The 20,442-nt window shown below is 40.1% G+C and overlaps 1 protein-coding gene across 1 annotated transcript in view; it reads right to left on the bottom strand.

Annotated features, from left to right (window-relative positions):
* Window positions 1-20,442, bottom strand: part of LOC115017349 (seizure protein 6 homolog) — a 182,432-nt gene that overhangs the window by 66,168 nt on the left and 95,822 nt on the right. The window contains exons 4-5 of the mRNA XM_029445695.1: window positions 7,522-7,711; window positions 5,205-5,316 (exon numbers count right to left, since the gene is read on the bottom strand). Coding sequence (XP_029301555.1) covers window positions 5,205-5,316; window positions 7,522-7,711 — 302 coding nt within the window. The remainder of the gene's footprint in view (window positions 1-5,204; window positions 5,317-7,521; window positions 7,712-20,442) is intronic.

Genomic DNA, 20,442 nt, shown 5'->3' on the forward strand with positions numbered 1-20,442 from the left:
ATGTCATACCCTCTGTGGGACAGGGGATGGTTTACTGCACAGTCAACTGTGGACTGTAAAAAGAGTTGAAGTATTATAAGACCCATCTGGACCACCTACAATAAACTTGCATCAAATGTATCATTACTTAAAGAGAACAAGGTAATGCATCATTCTTCTGAGAGATTTGCCATAATGCTGCTGCCATGACAGCGTGTATGAATCAGAGTTAGCGTGGAGGACAGTGAGACATGTCTTTCAGATAGAAATAAAGCATGAACCTAACATTTAGGAAAAAATGTTTCAACTGGGAAATTTCTAACTGCCTACTTAGATATAATCTAAAATCTAGGTTAGTCCATATTTGTATACCCCTACACATGTTGTAGCTACTAACTCGATGGAAGTTAAGTGACAGCTATAGCTATGAGAGGGATGCATGTGCTAACTGAAAGTAAAGTGTGGATCACAAAGTCAGAACTTTGTAGAGTGATACAAACACGTGTGTGTTTCTCCCCTCTGCAGCTGAACATTGTGTAATTTGCCACGGAAGTGATCACTCATGTCTTCTTTAATGCTTGACAGGCTAAACTGCTGTTATTCATGCTAACTTCTGATATGGAAGTAATGTAATGCAGGAAAAAAAGGCAATTTGACTCTCCCCATTATTAATTAATGGCGAAATCCTGTTGCAATTACATCTTCATAATAACCAAAGAATATTAGTTACATGCCCATTTTAAATTAATGTGTCAGCATGTCAATGGTTTATAATTATCCAAGGAAGAGAATGAGTCGGCCCATCTGCCTCTCAACATTTAGCTCGATATCCCAGCACCACTCCTGTGAGTCAAATTGAAGACGACCGAGGGTTTTCCATCAAACGATTAGATGAAGCATGCTCCTAAATTCACTTTACATCTACATGAATTGTATTGTATTCCGGGTTTCTCTGGGTTTTCGTTAGATAAATCCATGGGGTCGGATAGTGTTAATCATTTGACCCATGGTTAATAATACAAGAGACCATCACACCAGCCGCTATGCTTTCTTCTTATAATAATAATTTCATGTAAACTTTCATATTAAAATGTGTTTTTCATTAGTACACTCTTATACATCGGACTATACAGAGCTGGGTTTGCATTCTCACGGTGCAGACTATGTGTGTTGTCCTGACCACGTGTTGATTAGCCTGAAATAAGAATCAATTTGTGGCCTGACTGATTTATTTCATCTGCATTAGAATCCAGATACAATAATTTCACTCATCATGTCTCTCTGGCAGTGATAACATAATGTCACTTTGCTAACTCTAGCTGACATTAGCCACCATAAGCTAATGGTCATACCAGACCAAGTTAGGCTCTAGCAGCAACATCTTTGTGTGTATTGAATTGAGCAAGGGTGTATTTCATAGCTTGAGGATTCATTTTGTATTTGTTCAGAGGAAGAGGAGAGGAAGCTTATTACGTATTTTAAAAGTTACATCGACTCACTTTATTGTAAACTGCAATGCACTTCATCCCCATGATTGAATGCAGAAGCTTAAATCACCCACCTAGTACCACATCATTAAAATCTTTAGAATTGTAAGAATGTGTGGTTTGTGATGAAGTCAGTAAAAGTCACCTCATTACCTGTTTTTCTTTGAGATATTTGACTCTATCAGATACATCTTTGGATCCTACATGTGATGTAACGGTACATACACATATCACCATTTTGGCATGGGAACTATATGGGAAAATTACTTCCCTGGCTCACATGTTGTGTATCGCCTCACACACTGAATCATACAATGAGATTTAATATGAAGCCTGCCTTCATATAGGCTGTATAACAGCGTCCTGAGCAGTAAGGATGTGCAATGGGGATGCGGTTAGAATTTCCTGGAAGACCTAGTATACATGTCAGAAGTGACATATTGCAAACTGATGTGAGTTTGAGCATGTTGTGAGCATGAATACAATCACATATCCATGGTGCCTGTCTGTCATACTCATCCGCTGCTGCCTGCAGGCACTTTCCATTCTCTGCCTGGGAACAATAAATTACAACAGCAACTCAATGTAATGAATCCTATCTCAGCCAACACATGCACGACTTCCCTGCTCAAGCCATTGCAATCCAACACATTGAATGAATTGACCATCAGCCTTCTCTTTCAGTATTTCAGACAAAGGCCAGAGAGGGAAGGCTAGCTTCTGGAGGGATGTGAATGGTGAACTGCAATAGAGTATTTCTGTGGTGCATATCTGAGGAAGGTCAAGGTATGGGAGCTTTAACTTGTATAGTTCTGTCTGCCGTCTAATCAATGGGTCAGTGCAAATACTTGATGCAAATACTTATTAAACACTAATACAAATACTAACTAAGAGAAGCTGGGAGGTAATTCGCCCTCCCAGTCAGTAATAACTGGTTGGGCTTTTAATGTTGGTTAAAACTGCATCCATTATGTTACAAGGCAAATTGACTCAGACAAATAATAGTTCAAATTTGAAAACAAATATTATAACTTTTCAGAGGAATCAAAAAGAAGAAAAGATATAGTATGATATAAACACTATATTTAACAACTTTATTTAACAACTATTTGATATTAATGTTTTTCTTTACAAACCATTACATTTTTTTACACTTCCTCTATGAACTTAATCTTAAAGTATTGTATGTTCTTATATTTTGTAGAGGTAACTATCAACAGTATGTTATGTGGAGATGAGAAACCTGATTGGTTGATCCACTTCCTGTCAGGAGTAAGGCCAGAAACAGAGAAAAAAAAGGGATGAAGAATTTGCAGCCATGCTCGCATTCATCCTGAAGGGATCATGAATCCAGTAGTTGTTGAGTTATTTCAGTCTGGACCAAAGTAGCGGACCAACAGACCAATGTATACATGTATACAAGTTGTATGTTGTAGTAAAGTATAAAAGTGCTTTGTCTACGTTTGTCTACACACAAAATATTGTTTTGTTTATTCTTTCGCTGGGTGCTAGTGTGCTAGGGTGCACAGGCACACCAAAAATAGGCACAAAAACAATTGAAAAAGTACTGATAAAAACAAAAAGGCTAAAACATCCTAAGGAGAGGTTTACCCCTTGGCCTCACCGGCACTGCCATTTCTTGGTTCAAATCATACCTCTCTGACAGGCACTGTCATCTCTACTAATAACTGCAAATCCCCCACCGCTCCCCTCCCCCAAGGTTCAGTTCTCAGCCCCCTCCTCTTCATCCTGTACCTGTTCCCCCTTGATAATAATCCGCAGTCATGGTCTTTAATTCCACTGCTTTGCTGATGATATCCAGCTCCTCATCTCCACCAAGTCAATCTCCACCGCTACCCACTGTATTCTGACAAACTGCATCACGGAAATAAAATCCTGCCTACAAATCAACTTCCTAAAGCTGTGAAAAATCTGAAATCCTCATCATTGGACCAAAAACACTCACCAAATCCACCCATAATCTCACCCTCAACATCGACAGTTCCTCAGTTTCCAGCTCCCCTCACATCCGGAAATCTTGGCATCATCTTTGACCAAACCCTCTCATTTGACAAATACACTAAACAGCTCACCAAGACGGCCTTCTTCCATCTCAAAAACATCGCCTGTCCATCCCTCTCCTCCACAGCTGCAGAAACCCTCATCCATGCCTTCATCACCTCCCGTCTGGACTACTGTAACAGCCTCCTCTATGGTTCACCCGCAAAAATCATCAATAAACTCCAACACATCTAGAACTCCGCTGCCCGTCTTCTCACCCACTCCCGGACCCGTGACCACATCACCCCCGTTCTCTACAAGCTCCACTGGCTCCCCATCCCCCAGAGAATCCAGTACAAGATCCTCCTCATGGCCTACAAAGCCCTCCATAACCATAACCTGGCCCCCTTAACTGATAGAGGAACTTCCAATAACCAAACACTAAGCCACTTGATTTACTACCATATTGTAAACCATTCTTTAATGTGATTCTTTGTATTACATTTTATAACCGGATTTGAGAAGAGCGTTGTCCAGAGTCCTTCTTCCCCCTTTTCTAGCCTAGCTCCCGAGGCCAATATAGGTCAGCAGCTGAATCATATAAGAGGTCCCATTCCCTGTTCCTCTCCCCTTCCTCGCAGACAGTGCTGAAATAATTTCTCCATGGCCCATACGTGTGTTTATAACAGAGACGAGACCAGTGGGCGGGAGTTTGATTAAGTATTGTTAAAGTAATAATGGAAGGCTACGAGAGGGGCCTGCGGTGGTAACCGGATGAAAGGCGGACTGAAAACCCAGCCGACAATGGACCTCTGTGGGCTAAGGGCCCGCTGGTAACAGTCCGCTGTCTGTTCCAAGTGTACCACGGGCGACAGGTGCTTTTCCTTTTGAGTTTAGCGGTGAGAGAGTCTCAGTTTCTGACGCTTCTGAGAGCGGCTCGCTTCATTCGTGCTTTGTGAACAGAGGCTGGAGTGAAAGAGGATGATAGAACTTGAATAAATTGTATTTATTGCTGGTTTGCTGTCGTCTTCCTGAGAGTCTATTGTTCTGTATTTCCCCAGATGTTTCACTGAAATTAAAACTTGAAACGTCGCAGCTGTCAGACACACACTCTGTCCCTGCCTTCTCACCGTCTGTCTCTCTTCCCTAACTTTACCGTTGTGAGGATCACTGGATGCATTCTTAGATTTTCTCCTACGTTTAGCAGCAGATTTTTGCTGTACAGTCTCCAGTGCTGCTACCTCTTCCTCCTCTATCTCTACTTCCTCTATCTGCTCACCCCATGTAATATGTTCTACATCTGCCATGTTTACCTGCACCTCACCGGTCTCCTGTTCTCCTCCCAAACCACCTGACTCTCCTTCCTGCACCTCACTGATCTTCTCTGTTTGATCTATCTGTTCCTCACCACTTTCAATTGTCTCTTTTCCTTTTTTTCCCCCAACCTCACTTTCTTCTACCTAACCTAAAATCTCTTCCTCACTTTCCTGCACATTGTTATCACCCGCACCAATTACATTAACATTTACATTATTTACATATAAATAAACTGTGCGCGTCTCAGAAAACATTATGTTTCCTCTGTTGAAAACTCTCCATGTGAGTCCCAAACTGTCAGAGTGTTATGACGGGGAGAGCTCTGAGTTGAAGGGCATGAAAGGTGTGAATGTGATTGGACATGATTGTCACAGTCTCTACGCGCCCACCATTGATGTATGATAATGAATTCTCTCTGACCCCTCCCAGTATCCAAGTGTGCCACGTGGGCACCAGGTGAGCCTGGGTACAAAATGAACATAGGTGCATTTGGCACACTCCTGACACACGGGGCAGGGCACTTGTCTGTTATCTGCGCCACGACACAGGGTTTGTGAAAATAGAGCCCTAGATCTATAAAGCACATAAGGAGATGGTTAGGGTTGTGAAGTGAGCTGCAGTAGCAGTGTAAGCATGACAATAATAGCAAATAGTGAGTGTCGGTTATAATGGCAGTGCTCTGATTATTTTAATGTATTTCTTTTCTAGTCAGCTGGTAGCCACACAGTTAATGAATAAGCCGCTTTGCTCCTGTATCTATGAGTTTGTTGGAGGGATCCCAAAGTTATTTTGGCCCTAATGTCGACAGTTTGTGAGACAGGGGGAGGGGGTTGCTGGTGCATAGTTCACTCCACTCCTCTCCTTTCCTCCACTCTGTCTCTGACTTTAGGTGTGTGTGCGGAAGCGAAACAGTGGTGAATGCGCAAGGTAAGAAAAAAAGAAAAAATTGGGGGCGCGGGTTCCGTTGGGGGAATATATATGTATATTTTTTTTAGCGGTGCGCGATCTACCTGAGTGTAGCGCGTATCCACTGACAGTGTAGATGTGTATCCACTGACAGAACACACGTGTCAGTTAACAGTATGTTCATATTGTGTGAACATCCAAACCAGACTACAGTTTATTGTTAGGGATGCAACACCATTGTGAATGTTTAAGCATTATAATGAAAATAATACCTTTTGGGCACCCCTGCTTTACTTAGATGTTTATTAAATATATATATTATATGATATACATAACAGCTGTGGCCTCATTAATCTGATACACCTTAGTTCTCTACAATCCTTGATCAAAAAGATGACGTTTATGAGAAGCTGCTCTTTGCTAATGATAAGTAGTATCAGAGCTCAGCACATCCGTGTGTTTTGCGAAACCCAGTCACAGATTTCAGAGTCAATCACAGATACGTCCAAATCATTTTTCTCTTTCACACACTCTATTTTTCATTTGTGGAAGAGTAAAGGAGAGTGACACCGCAACACCAGCATGCTGAGGTGACAAAATGCAGTCGAGTAAAGAAAGGATTAAAATATCTTCGGCTTCATTTTTAGATGATGCCAATCCATTAAAATGTGCCCAGATAGGCTCAAATTATGAGGACTGTAGAATCTGTAGACTATTGATTATTTAGTATTAAATTGTCCAGAAAAATCCTGAAAAGTGCCCATTATGAGTATAACAGTCAGAAATCCAAAGAGGTTCAAATGAAATATATACTTATATATATATATATATCTACCTTTGGTAGAAAGTCCAAGCAGACAGGAGCCTCACGACTGGCTCACATCCACACACACACGCACACGCACACACACACGCACACGCACACACACCCGCACACACACACACACACACACACGTACACACACACACACACGCGCACACACACACACACACACACACGCACACACACACACACACACACACACACACACACACACACTCACGTACACACGCACACACACACACTCACACTCACACACACACACACACACACACACACACACACACACACACGCACACACACACACATACACACAACACACGCATAAACAAACAACAACTATCAAAGCTCTATCTTCTTCTTCCCCCATTTGGCCAGCATTGGTGAGAAGCTAGCAAACAGAGTCCAGATTGGTTTTAAGCAGCACGTAATGAAGTTGATGCCACTATTGAACAGAGGAGACATTTGCACATGCCATCTGCGCTTTGGAGAGCAATCAATAGAAACAAGCATAAATGAAGCAATATCAAGAAATCTCTACACAGTTTTCATGGTCTGAAATTTGACCAGCAGGATCAGACCTGACCCCCTCTCATGGGGAGTCGCAAAACATCATCACACATTTACAAAATACTTCATGGATTTTCACAACAAAGGCAGCTGCAGAAAATTACTTTTAATTCTTTCCTCTGTCATCAGCTGGCTGCAAGATAAAGTCTTTCTGAAACTCCTGTCTCTCTAGGACATGTCCAGGACAATCATTCATAAGTAAAACAGTTACAAAGATATTGGTGCTTTATGTGCTTGATCTCAGTAAAGAATAGTCCAAAGAATGCACTGAAGTCGGAATGTATTCAACTACATTGTATGTATTATCCTGAGTTACAACAAGATTTCTTAAAGTCACAAAAAAGCAGCAGTTGTTTTTTTCCTCAAAATTGTTGTTTCATATTTGTCTATTGTCTATTTAAACAGCATGCAGGTGGGATGCGTTCTGTAATACACACTTACCTTGATATCTGAGCAGGAATGATCCAACCTGAGACCTCTGGCTGTGGAAGCGGATAGAGATCTGATTGCTGTGGCTCCGTATTACCAACCCCCTCATCAAAATGGACTCATTGGCCAGCATGGTGTTCTCCCCGTGGCCCACATCTTCAAACACCACCTTGTCTCCCTCTGATAGATTCACGTTCATCACCTGACAGAAAACAGAGTAAGGTTTAGAATCTCTTGCAACAAAGCAGGAGACCAACATTGACCCTCAGGATGCTCGACCTGCCACAGGAGGGCAAGATCCAATTCTACTCAGCAATCCCAGAGGCCAGATTTGACTGTGAAAATGTCGTTGTGGTTTCCATTGACTAAGACAGCATCTCATTACACAGATAGCTGCTGGTCTGAGCTTGGTACTGACCTCCACAATGCACTCTGTGAGAGAGAGCTTAGTCTGGGCTCGGCACAGTTCAGTGGTGGAGACCACCAAGGTCAGTGAGGAATGATAACATTGTGATCTTTATGACAAAATATGACTTTGGCCAACTTCACCTGAGAACCTCTCAGTTAGTAACAGGAACAAGCTGACCTATTTGGTTAACCAGGTCCAAGATCATTGGACATAAACAATTCCAACTCCATAACCTATTCAACGAGGCCATTACCAAAACATCCACCAAAAAGGTCTATAATGACCCCACCCACCCCCTTCACCTATCATACCGGCTTAGATGTGGCTAAAAGATCTGAAAAAAGGCTATTAAGTAGACTTTATTTTAATATTTTATCAATCTGCTATTTCCAAGGTCAAGGATGGACTTAAATCATGCTTAAATCATTTGTATGTGTTTCTGTAGTAGCTGTATGCACATGTGTTCTTGGTTCTGTGTGTAACTATTGAGTTAATGGAAACCAAGTCCAATTCCTTGTATGCTTGAACATACTTGACCAATAATTGTGTACATTTAATTCTGATTCACTCAGGGATTGTGCAGATAAGAACAGAACACAGAAAGTGACCATATCAGAAAGTCGTGCTGTTTACTAACCACATTAAATAAGTAGAGAGATGGTCAAACACAGAGCTTCTCTCTGCCTGCCGCAGCCATACATAATAAAATATATGTAAATCTCACTATTTGCATAATATGTATTTGCAGTCATGGCCATTCACAGTGTACCCAACTCGCTAACATGTTATAACAGCAGTTCCACACATTATTCTGGATGATTTCAAAAGTGGCATAAATGCTTTGCACTGAGTTTACCCAGTCAGAGTCTCAGCCATTATTGTTGCCACACAGTCATCTGCCAGTGAGAAAGCAAAGCAGAGAGAGTTTTCCAATTTCAGCTAAGATAACAAAATGCTCTATTATATAAAAGGGCTTCAGGGCGCGAGAGTGCCAGCGTTCATGGATTATTTTGACATCTGAAGCTATTTGCACTTACAATTTAAGATAAAGGGGTTATAACTTGCACCGTTCAAGGGCTTGTTTGCATTCAATTGCATGAATTTCCAAGTGAAATAAAAGAAGAAATCAGCACTCTGGTGAAGTCAAGAATGTTGACCTGAGATACTTTGTAGGAGACCTTGACCTCTGTGGTTCAAGCAATGTCTGTGATGAGCAAAATGCAGCAAGTGACACACATTTTGTCATTAGCAACATATCAGCATGTATAATACAAAACAGCATTAGAAGTTTGCTTTGCATAACGCTCAGGCACAAATCAACAGAAAGAAATATGGAAAAGCCAAAAGGACAATGTAGAGCTCAGTGATTACACTGCAGATAGGCCTGATAATTGTCAGCTTGTCTCCTTCACTGACAGCACGTCTGGTGATAAATGTCGCTTTTATCAGCTTTTATCACAGCGGGTATATCTTTATTCATGCGTTAAAAAGGAGTGTTGTCTTCCCGTGGCCCTCCATAGATCATATCAACTGCCTCCTATCTCACATAGCCGGGGGATGAATCCACAGCTCTCTGAAGAAAAGCTGCTGCGAAAGTCTGCAGTGATGTGTATCCACTGACAGAACACACGTGTCAGTTAACAGTATGTTCATATTGTGTGAACATCCAAACCAGACTACAGTTTATTGTTAGGGGTTAGACTTTATGTAATCTACTGTATTTTTGTTAAATAAAAATAACCCTAACACTAACTCTAAACAAATGGGTCTCGGACACAGCACACACCTTGGTAACGCCATTTTATGAGGCATAGTTATGAACAGTAACTGCTAAAATCCTGCCTGAAAGGTAAGAGAACCTCTACAAAGCTGATCCAGAAATCCTCACACACTGCCTGAGCCTCTCAACCCAGATACAGTGTTCCGCAGAGTCAAAAGCTGCACTGAGAGCTGCACTAAAGCTGGGACCTATGGCTGGGACATGACCAAAGGTCAAAGATTTAATAGAGAGCACACAAGGACCAATGGAACCAATTAATTGTTTTAACAATGTCAAGGTGACTCGAGGAAGTTGTAATACAACTAACCACATTGGTGAGCTTGTGCATCTTATTAACAGAGAAGGAGAGAACGTTATTGCACTCATTAACTAAAAAACATAATGTTACTGATGGTGTCAAACTAGATTTTGGGATTACGTCAGCTATTAAATATAAAGTATTAAAAAGTATGCAGCACTGGCATCCTTAAAGGTTCAATGTGTAGTTCTGAGCTACCTGCTCCACAGAAATAGGAGGCAAAATTTCACAAGATTCGACCAAACTGCTGAAATTCTGATCTCCGGTCAGAAAACTCTGCTGTCTTATAATCTTCACGTGGAGCTGATCATCTGTGTTTACTGGGCACTGATGTTAACCGGGGCTGTCATCCGTATAACATTACGTTACTTTGTTTATTGGAAAAATGACCCGCATATTTGTCGGATCTTCCCGGTGGCGCCACAGCCAGGAGAGCAGCCTGCTAGGGTAGGAGAAAGGTCGGCAGAGCCGGCACTCTGCAGCTGCCTATGTCAAATGGAGCCTCCGTCAGCGGCCGAAGAGACCTCAGCTCAGCCAGAACGAGCTACAGCCCTGCAGTTACAGCGGCTTCAGCCTCCTGGCAGCTGGGAGGACGAAAAGAGGTGGTGCGGGTGGTTTTCTCGTTTCTACCACTTTGAATGTAATCAAGTAAACAAACTATAAATGGAACGTGGCTGGAATATTTATAAGAGAATCAGACAGCTGTAGTTCTCCCTCTGTACTGAGGCAGACTGCAGCTACAGTGACTCACTATCACCTCTAGAGGAACAAGTGGTATTACAGTCTGGACGGAGCAGCTAGCTGTTAGCATGCTAACTTCAGTAGATATCTCTGCAACACAACACAGAGACGTGTTTGACACAACGTCATCACTGTTACCTCTTCACACTCTCTTGATAATGTTAGTTTAATGTTTTTAAGTGTAAATTATTGCATATTTTACACATTAAATCTTTAATCATGTTATTAAATTCCATCAAAAGTTATTCAAAATACCATTAGTGGACTTGTAGATGGGTGGTAAATCAGGTCTGTAACAGGAAAATTGAAAGAGTGAATACTGTCGTTCAACCAGGGGGATGAATTGATCAGTTGGCCAGTCTTACAAAGAATAACATTATCCAGGATGCAGTCCTCATTAAAATCTGCATCACAAATAGACATAGTAACAAGGCCATTATAAAAGGCAGCAGAAAGCTTTGCTGCAGAGAGATGGTTTAGGATGTGAGAGCTAATTCCACAGCTACAACGTAAGGTTTCCAATAAAAAAAAACTAGTCAAGTAGAAATTTTGATGTGAAATACAAAGATCCTCAAAAAACAGAATCAGAATTGAAAATTACATACATACAACTGGGAAAGGACACCAGCGCAGGCCCACAACTGGAAGGACCACCATGCATGGGATCGCCTGAGTATTCCCCAGGAGGAGCTGGAGGAAGTGGTGGACGGGTTCAGTTTGCTGCCACTATGACCGGAATGGACAAGTGGTGGAAAATGGATGGATGTTTGTCTCATATGTAAATAAAATGGACCATGTGGACTTCACCAAAGCAATTTTACAGTAAAGTAAAAGAAACCCCTCTTAACCCAACCTGAAATGTTTAAACTTTAACTACAACTTAACCAAGTGGTGATATTACATAGTGGTGCAGCTCAAACATCCATGTTATCATGTTTTCTGTGCGTTACAGGGATACAATCTGCACTTGAATATCACAATAGTGATATTAGTCATTTTGAATTCAAAATGTGGTCTAGTTCTTTCAATGTTGTATTGTTATTTTTATTTTCATATGCAAAACCCGAAGAATGACAACGTTGCCTCTTTAATCTTCATCAACGTGATCCTGGTAATGATCTTCAAATAAATCACTGATTTTTATTTATTTATTCTCTTTTATTTATTGCAACAGCACAGTAAAATATAAACCAAACAATATCTATCACATCATGTTGCTCATCACAGCCACACCTCTGCATTTGAGCAAAGAAGATGACGTGTGCTGCCGTTGCCCCGGTTACCCAGTGTTTTGAATGGAGACACCAGGGATGGACTGACAGGGAGTTATTGGCAGAGAGAAAAGTCTCCTCTCATATACAACCTGTAATAACACGTGATGACAACTAAGCTATCTCCATGACAACTGAGGAAACGGCAACCACTGATGAAGACCATACGATGCAGTCGAAAGCCCTGGAGAAAGAAAGATAGTACCTGAACTTCTAGTCAAAATAATTTTGTCAAACTTATTTTCATATTATTCACATGAAGTCATCCTCATTTCACAAATTGGCATTGTGCTAGAACGTTTTCCTTTTGGTTTTAAATGCATAATGAGGGAGAAATTCATGACTGTTATCACTTAAACCCTCTTAATACTGCTTATATAATAAACTGCGTGTACAGTCCATAGTCCTTGTTTAAACTGAAACTTTACTTGCAGCCCACGTACAGTAGGAGTCTATCCAGCCTGAACGCAACATGAATGACTCAAACTGCACGAGCTCAACGGCCTCTGCAGCGTGCTTGTGTCTAACAAGTCATAATGTGCCGTTAATGAACTCATGGACACAGCATCAGGATAATAGTGCGCTGAACAAAGGGCATCACCAAGTAATCACATTACGCCTTCAGCTTAGGGATAATAAAACACTTGAGGGAACATTGGGAGACGTAATCCAATTTGCCTTGGCACCAGTCCAGCTTCTGTATAAGTGTACCTCACAAACATAATCATTAGGGGTGAACCCACAAATTATTTCTCTCACAATATAATGGGCCACAATATACTTTCAAATGTGAATCATTGGCTGCAGTTAATGCAACTTGAGATATCTGAGGAAATTAAGATATGTCAACATGTTCCCACAGTAAAATCTATTGAAAGCTAGCTGAGATCTCAGCGTTAGTAGTGAACTGATTGTTGTTGACATGTCTACACTACACAGTGCTGAGCTCTTTCTACACTTTCTACAATTCATTAGCTTCACCTCTTAAAGCGGTACAAATAACACAAGAGCTGTAAAACGCACACGTAGACTGTTAATGTGAGCTTTTGAGATGCTGTGCCAGAGGAAGCGTAACACAAGACAAAGTCACAACTTATTTAGTCAATATCTCAATGTTTTTTTATAGTTGGAGGAAAAACAAAAGGTAGAAACATGTTGTGTGTTAAGATTCTCCAGTGACAGGTTGTGTTGCTTTGAAGACCCATATGACAACTTGTGGAATTACTAGTAAGTACTATTAGCTGTATTAACAAAATATTAACTCAGCAAATCAGACTTTGCTGATCGATTGACAGTTCCCTATGAAAACCATGACTAGTTAAAAAGTGTTGTGTATATCTTTAAAGTGCTTTCTGTTGTTCAAAATCATCTTTGCTGAACTGAGGACTACCAATATGGCTGCCACAATGTGTCATACACTACCTAAAAGCCTTGTACTGAAATATATTCCTCTTTATTTCATCATGTAACTAACATATTTACATGCTGAATTACTAAACCCTCATAAAAAGCTCTTATCTCATGCGGCGACGCAGCAGAGAATAGAGAACAGCTTGTGCTGTGGTGTAAAGAGAAAAGCCTCTCTGACATCCATTTACTTTATAAAAGCAACAAATGACAGCTGAATAATTCAACTGACACTCCCTCATTAAAATATAAGCCAACAACTTTGGGGGACAGCATAGAGGATGAGAGCAAAACAGGCGCAGATGGAACCCTGGGATATGGTGTTGACTAATGGATCAAAGTCAATGTGTGTGTGTGTGTGTGTGTGTGTGTGTGTAGAGCCAGGTCCAGCAGAGAATAAGAGGACTCTACCTCTAATTGCTCGCCTCGTTGAAAACATCACACTTCTCCCCTTCATCCATAATTACAGCTCTATAAACTGCTCAACCTGCCTCTTAATTGCATCAAGCTGAGTGTTATATATTCAAGTAATATCACTGTCCCTATCATGAGATGGAAATATTAGACAGTGCACACATGTTCCTATAAGGAGATGTTTGTGTCTGCTAATTCACGGCAGTAATTAAGAGGGAGGTGAGTAAATGATGGAGTGGAGGGAACATCTGTTTCAGCAGAAGTGGGTCATAGTGGAGAGAGAACAGACACAGACTGAGGCGTCCCACAGCCTGTCAGTGAAGGCCACTGATGATGAAAACGCGTTTTTCTTCTCCCCATTAACTGTATGAAATGTCTCACTAAAGTGAGGACCACAGCCGAGAGCATATTACAGTAACATGTAGAGTTTCACTGTCTTACAATAACCACGCTAAATTAATAAAGATGGTTATGATCTAATCATATTGTTTAGTGCATTCTTTTCTCATGTTCCTTTATTACACACTGTAGTTTATTTTGACTCAATCCCACACACCGTTCTGCTGCCACAAACACTGTCGACTAATCCGCAGCTGAAAATAGTCCCCCAACAACTGCACTATTTCCTACTGTTTTAGTAATATTTGCTAAAAACTAGAGTATCCAAGTGTTTTCAGAAATTATCAAGGATTTTAACAAATCAAACCAGATTTGTGAGAATTACGTCTTCAGTAGGAACAAATGGATTTAGAGTTGAGTCGGGAAGTCAGACAGTGTTGACAGATGGAAAAACCACATTGTTGGTTTTGGTCTTTTCATGCGATTTCTTGACAATAACAAAACAATAGAATTTTGCCAGCCTTATCCTTTAAGTAACACACTGCTGGGGTGTCACCCTTCAAGGTACCCTGGTGAGTTTTTATGTAAACAAACAAAGTTTCTGTTTACATTCAGTGTCACACACAACAACACATTCTGTGTATTCTTAAGGCCTGACAAACATCTTGAATGTATTTCCTTCCTCTTAAAACATTTGCATATTTATGTATCCTACATTGTTTGTATCAATGGTTTTGGAGCAGCCATGAACCTACATATTATCAACTTTATTGGTGTGTAATTATTTATTAACATGTATTATGTTTCTTTCAGGGTGCAAGGTCGGCGAGATTGAGAATAAGGATGGTATGTAAGGGAAATGCTCTGCTAATGTTAGGTGTTGAGGCCAAGCTGCTGCTACCATGACCAAAACGTGTCAGCATTAAAGTGCTATAAAGCCTCTACACTTCTAAAATATTTTTCTGCAAAAAGGATCTGCTAACGTATTCCATTGGTTAATTCTGGTCTATTATAGCTATATCACGTAACAGAAGGGATTCACACAGACAGGTTTTCAAACAACCCTCCAGGTCAGACAAACTTCTTTGGACGAGAAAATAAAGGTGAAAGTATTATTCAGCCTGTGTTGTAAAGATGCATCACAGTTAGTAGTTTCCCTGTGTCTTGTCCCATCAGACTTCACTGTCGTGACGTCACCGTGTTCTCAGACATCAGCATTTCTCCGTTGAGTGCTGTAGTATCATAATGGATAGAACTGATTAACACCAAGGCTTAACTAATTGATCCTTTCAGGAGATATTTTGGCTTAGACCGAATCATGACTCGGGTTGTCTTCATTCATCGTTAAACAGATTTTCTGGATCCAGCAACTCACAAGATGGTGACAGTGGTATAAACCACATCACTTTATAATCTGGAGCATGTACTATGAGGGTTCTCTAGGTGTGTTTTTCTTATCTTGTCTTAAACGGACATGCAGCCGCCTATAACAACTATATATTTTTTCATTAATTATTAATAATACCTCTGTAAACTGGAATTAACAGGCAATGTGTTGCTTTAGCAAAGCTCTTCTTCAAACTTCACAGTAGAAACAGGAGGTTAGGCTAAGGTTAGCACTGTTGGAATACCAGCTGATCATACTTTGGACTGACAGTTTAAACCTCTTTAATCTAACCACTGAGTAGACTGCAGAGGGCGCACAACAAACAGACTAACTCAATATTTAGAGCCCTATTCATTCCTTTAGGGCAAATAATACATTTGGTGTCTGAATTATACTGTTTTTATTTATGTTCAAATAGCTATTATAGGAAATGAGAAAAACGTCAATATAACAGCTGATTCCAGACTTTTGAATGGTTGTGTGTATTAAGAAACGTGATATTTATTATATGAGATCGGCCTATACAGTCATTAAGGGACCGTTTCCACTTTCCCCCTCCGGCTATAAAAAAAGGCCTTCTATCAACTAACAAGTAGCTTACATTAGTGGACTGTACGGTACTATCAATAATGAATTAACTCTACTGTTGCATATTAAGTGCACTGGAATTCTTTCATCATTTTCCCAAGAGTGATTGATGCAATAGATTGCACAAATGTTCCCATTTTTAAACCATGAAAATCTTCTCACAGCCTAAGTGTGAGACATGCAAGTGTTTCAGTAAAAAGATCTGCAGCAGTCTGCCTTAATGACCAGACAGAGATAAGACTATTAATGTAGCCAGGCTTTCACTATCTGCACTTAACACTAATCTACTTAAACCACAACAGCAACACAGTTACCTAAATTGTAGTGCTTGTATTTTCCTCATTATTTTAATTAGTTTTTTTATAAGAACACACATTTCAACAGCTTTGTCCATTCCTTCCTGTATTAATTTTTTATCATATCAACTGTACTGAACACTATTCAAATTGTTATCATTTTTATTTTTTCAAAAGCCAGAGTCAGGCTAGTTTTAATTACTTTTAAAGGCCTGAAAAAATATTTTTTAAATCAGTTTCTTTCTCAATGAATAAACTATTTTCGACAAGTTATTTCACCGGAGCGGTTTCTCCGTGTCTTTTCTCTTTGTTCTTCTTACTGGTACGAAGAAGGCCAGGCTTAGTTATGAGTAGGTGAGGGGATTTTCTTCCTTGCACATATTGTACTGATTTAGCAGTATTTTGAATCAGAACCTGATTACAGTTGGCGGGTTGTTTGGTCACTGCCAATCAAATCTATTAAAGCCTGCATGAATAACACATAAATATGTTCTAAACTTATTTTAAGCTTGTCAAGTCATGAATGTTTAATGTTATAGAGAAATATTTAAGATTTTTTTAAACATATATTTCTAATATTTAGGCTTTTTTACTCTTAAAACTCTTAAAGGTTCTCCTGATCAATAACCCAGAGGAAATATGTAGGTCACCAGAGTGAATAGAGAGCTACCGTTGTGAAAAGGGTTAGGCAGGATGTTTTGTGAAGGTAACTACTACAACATGACCCTCACAATGCTGAGGCTGTTTCTCTGGTCCTCATTGGAATAACCTCTTTATCAAATCAGTTATTCAGCAAGACGGCGGCCTCGCAGTGAATACACTGAATAGGTGGAGTTAATTAAAATGATGAGCTGTGTGGGCTGTTCTTAGCCATCACTCCCACTGAAGTCGTGACCCACATCACAGTTCAACAACATTATTCTGTTCAGCACTGAGACCCATCAGCCTCCAGACACAACTAATGTTTATCTCCAGCTACTGACACAGCAAACGTTTCTGCAAAATCACAGATAGGTTAAATAAACGTTTTTGAACCAAAAGATTTCACATCGGCCTTGTAACGGTGCTTGCAGAAACGCACAATGTCACGTTGTTAACGTTGTGAAACGTCACATGACATGAGTCACATGACATAACGTTGTCAGTAAAAACAACTCAACATTTGGTTTCACACGGGTGAAACAATGGTCCCCTGAGTGAAATTCCACAGTGGATAGATGATAACGTCACTGCGCTCTGATGCAGCACTTCTCAAATCAGATGCTGCAGATTTATCAACAAATGTGTCCTGCTGCCTTCAGAGGCTGCAGGGATTTAATGACCTGAAGGTGAAACTTTTCGTACAATATGAAGCAGCTGTGGAAGACAGGTACTGTTAGAATCACCCATAGTCATTTATAGTTAAGTTCAGACTGATTTACTGACGTTCCTGCTACAATATTACACTTTTGGCAAAAATCCCAGAGTGGTGAAACAGGTTTCCTTACTATCATCGTTGAAAAGCTTTCCTGTTGTAGGTTTTTGCAGATGAACAAATAGTTTTGCACCCAGCGTGCATGCTAATGGTGTAGCAATAGAGACACCATAAGAAGAACATAGCCTTGTCTTTGTACATTAAAGAAAAACTGCAGAAGAATATCTAGCCGGCTTTCACAGCCCTGTCCTTGAGTCGCCCTGCAGTCTCAAGCTGCTATCACATAAGAGCCACGGCTACAAACACAAAAGGCTCGAGTTAGTCTGGCTGTTTGAAAGGAAATTGAACACTGTGTCACAGTGACCAGACAAGAAGAGTTCTCTCACTGTTTTATTCCTCTTTTCTCTCAGGACAGCCAGGTAATCATTGTTTCATGGACAGTATGAATGCAGATTGACTGAACAAAGCAGCGGCCCACTCAAGGTCAAGACTGGAGAGCTTGTAAAGACTGCTTTCACAAAGACATGAGAAACCTTTTTTACTTTCATAATTACGAAGCAGATCTTGAAAAGAAAAATGATTTCTTATAGCTTATGATCTTTCAGGACATTCATTTCTGTTATGCTACTCTGCACAGGAAGCCCAGATAGGACACAAGGCTGATGGCTAGATGTTCTGTATTGACAAGAAACATCAATGAAAAGAATGAATTTGCTTCTCTTTTCCGACCAAGTCCCAGGATACAATAATAACTCTGCAACTCCTGTACATACGTAATGATCTTCTGTACTTACATAAAGTGATCACACAAGGTGTGTGATTTTCAAGAGCTCTGTCTGTGTGCCTCTTCCACTGAAGGCTTTTGCACTCTTTGTAGTGTTTATCATGGACGATCTCTGTGATGAAATGTGGAGAAAAACATGAAACATGGGAGGCAGCAGCAGCTCTAAAAGTAAATTACTGCCTGCCTGCGTCTTGTCATGTGTAGCGTGATATTACTCCACCTCCGATGCGCCAAGTAAAGTTCCGCCCTGTCACATAACAAAGTGTCTGTTCTGACTGAGCAAAAATATCGGGCTGAAAGATGATCAGCCCAATTGCCGGAAGGTCGAGTCAGAAGGAAAATAAACAACAATTTATTAATCAAATGAATTTGTGCTCTCAAATAATTATTCATAAGAACAATATTATTGACCTTTTTACATATGTTTGAACGATGTGAAAGACATGGTTGGACAAGCTGAAGAATGTCTACATATTATGTAGCATCACCACGACAGTGTTGAGGAGACAAGGGTGTGTAATGTAAAGAAATTGTAAAGAAATGAATTTAGTGTTTGTCAGTACCTCCGCCCTAACTGACTTCAGTTGCTGCTGCAGTAACTTGGCACTATTTAGAGGGAATTATCATTAAAGTGCAGTGCAGTGTTTCCCCTACCGTTGTTTCAGGGGGGTGCAACCTTTTTATTTTATTTTATTTTAAGAAATGTACATGTTCACAACTCACTTTTTACATTGAACAGGTGTTCTTTTATTAAATAAACTAAACTCTTATGTTTATCTAATTTATGTGCACGCTTCAGTGTTTACTTTGCGCATTCTGTCCTCCGCTGTGTTTTGCGAAGGGAAGGGGCTTCGCTCCCGACACACGTGTGCAGACACCTACAGTCAGAGACAGAGCGGAGTATAGGAGAGGAGGGAACTAAATAGAATCCGTGCCTATTTATCCCCCCCCCCCGTCGCACGATCAGCACCCCCCCCCCGAAGCAGTAAACCTAGGGGAAACACTGGTTTGTATGTATGTATGTATTGTATATAGCATACTGCAGCCTTCATTATTCTGATGGGTAATGTCTTTCTGCCCTTGACATATTATGTCACAGCTCACAGTAATGCTGCTGTGTAAATTATATATATGTATATCTATGAAAATATTCACATCAGAACAAAATACGATTGTATTTTTATTTTTATTTTAACGACATATTATAACTATATTATCCCACATTTTAATAAATTCCTTTCACAACTTAAAAAAAAAAACTAAACTAAACTAAACTTTTTCCCTTGGATATTTTAAACAGAAAAAAATAAGATAAAAGTTGAACTGTTTGAATGCCAAGTGATCTCCTGGAGACTAAATTAAAGCAACACATCAATTCTTGTTTAGAACTAGAAATGAAGATTAAATTAAAGAAAAAAAATACCGCAACAATGGCCACAGATTAAAATAAATAAATAAGGTTTTGACAATGAGCACTTTAGTGATACGATTAATGTCTCATCACACTAATAAGGAAGGACTTCAGCAACACAGCTCTCTATGAGATGTACCTGTGCTGTAACCCAGGAGACCCTCTTGTTCAACCTTCTTCTGTTGTTGATGTTGGTCAGGTGATGTCGGGGAATTAATATAGAAAGCTATACCAAGAGCAAGGCACGGACATCCCAACTGATAGAGCTCTGTGGATGTACTGACAATCTTTCATATACATTTACATATTTGTATAGAACTCCATCCAGTTCTACATACTCCCATATACTCACCAGCAGGATTAAATCCTCATTTTCTTAAGAAATAGAACATCA

This window comes from Cottoperca gobio, chromosome 13, assembly GCF_900634415.1.
Source record: "Cottoperca gobio chromosome 13, fCotGob3.1, whole genome shotgun sequence".
Taxonomy (NCBI): domain Eukaryota; kingdom Metazoa; phylum Chordata; class Actinopteri; order Perciformes; family Bovichtidae; genus Cottoperca; species Cottoperca gobio.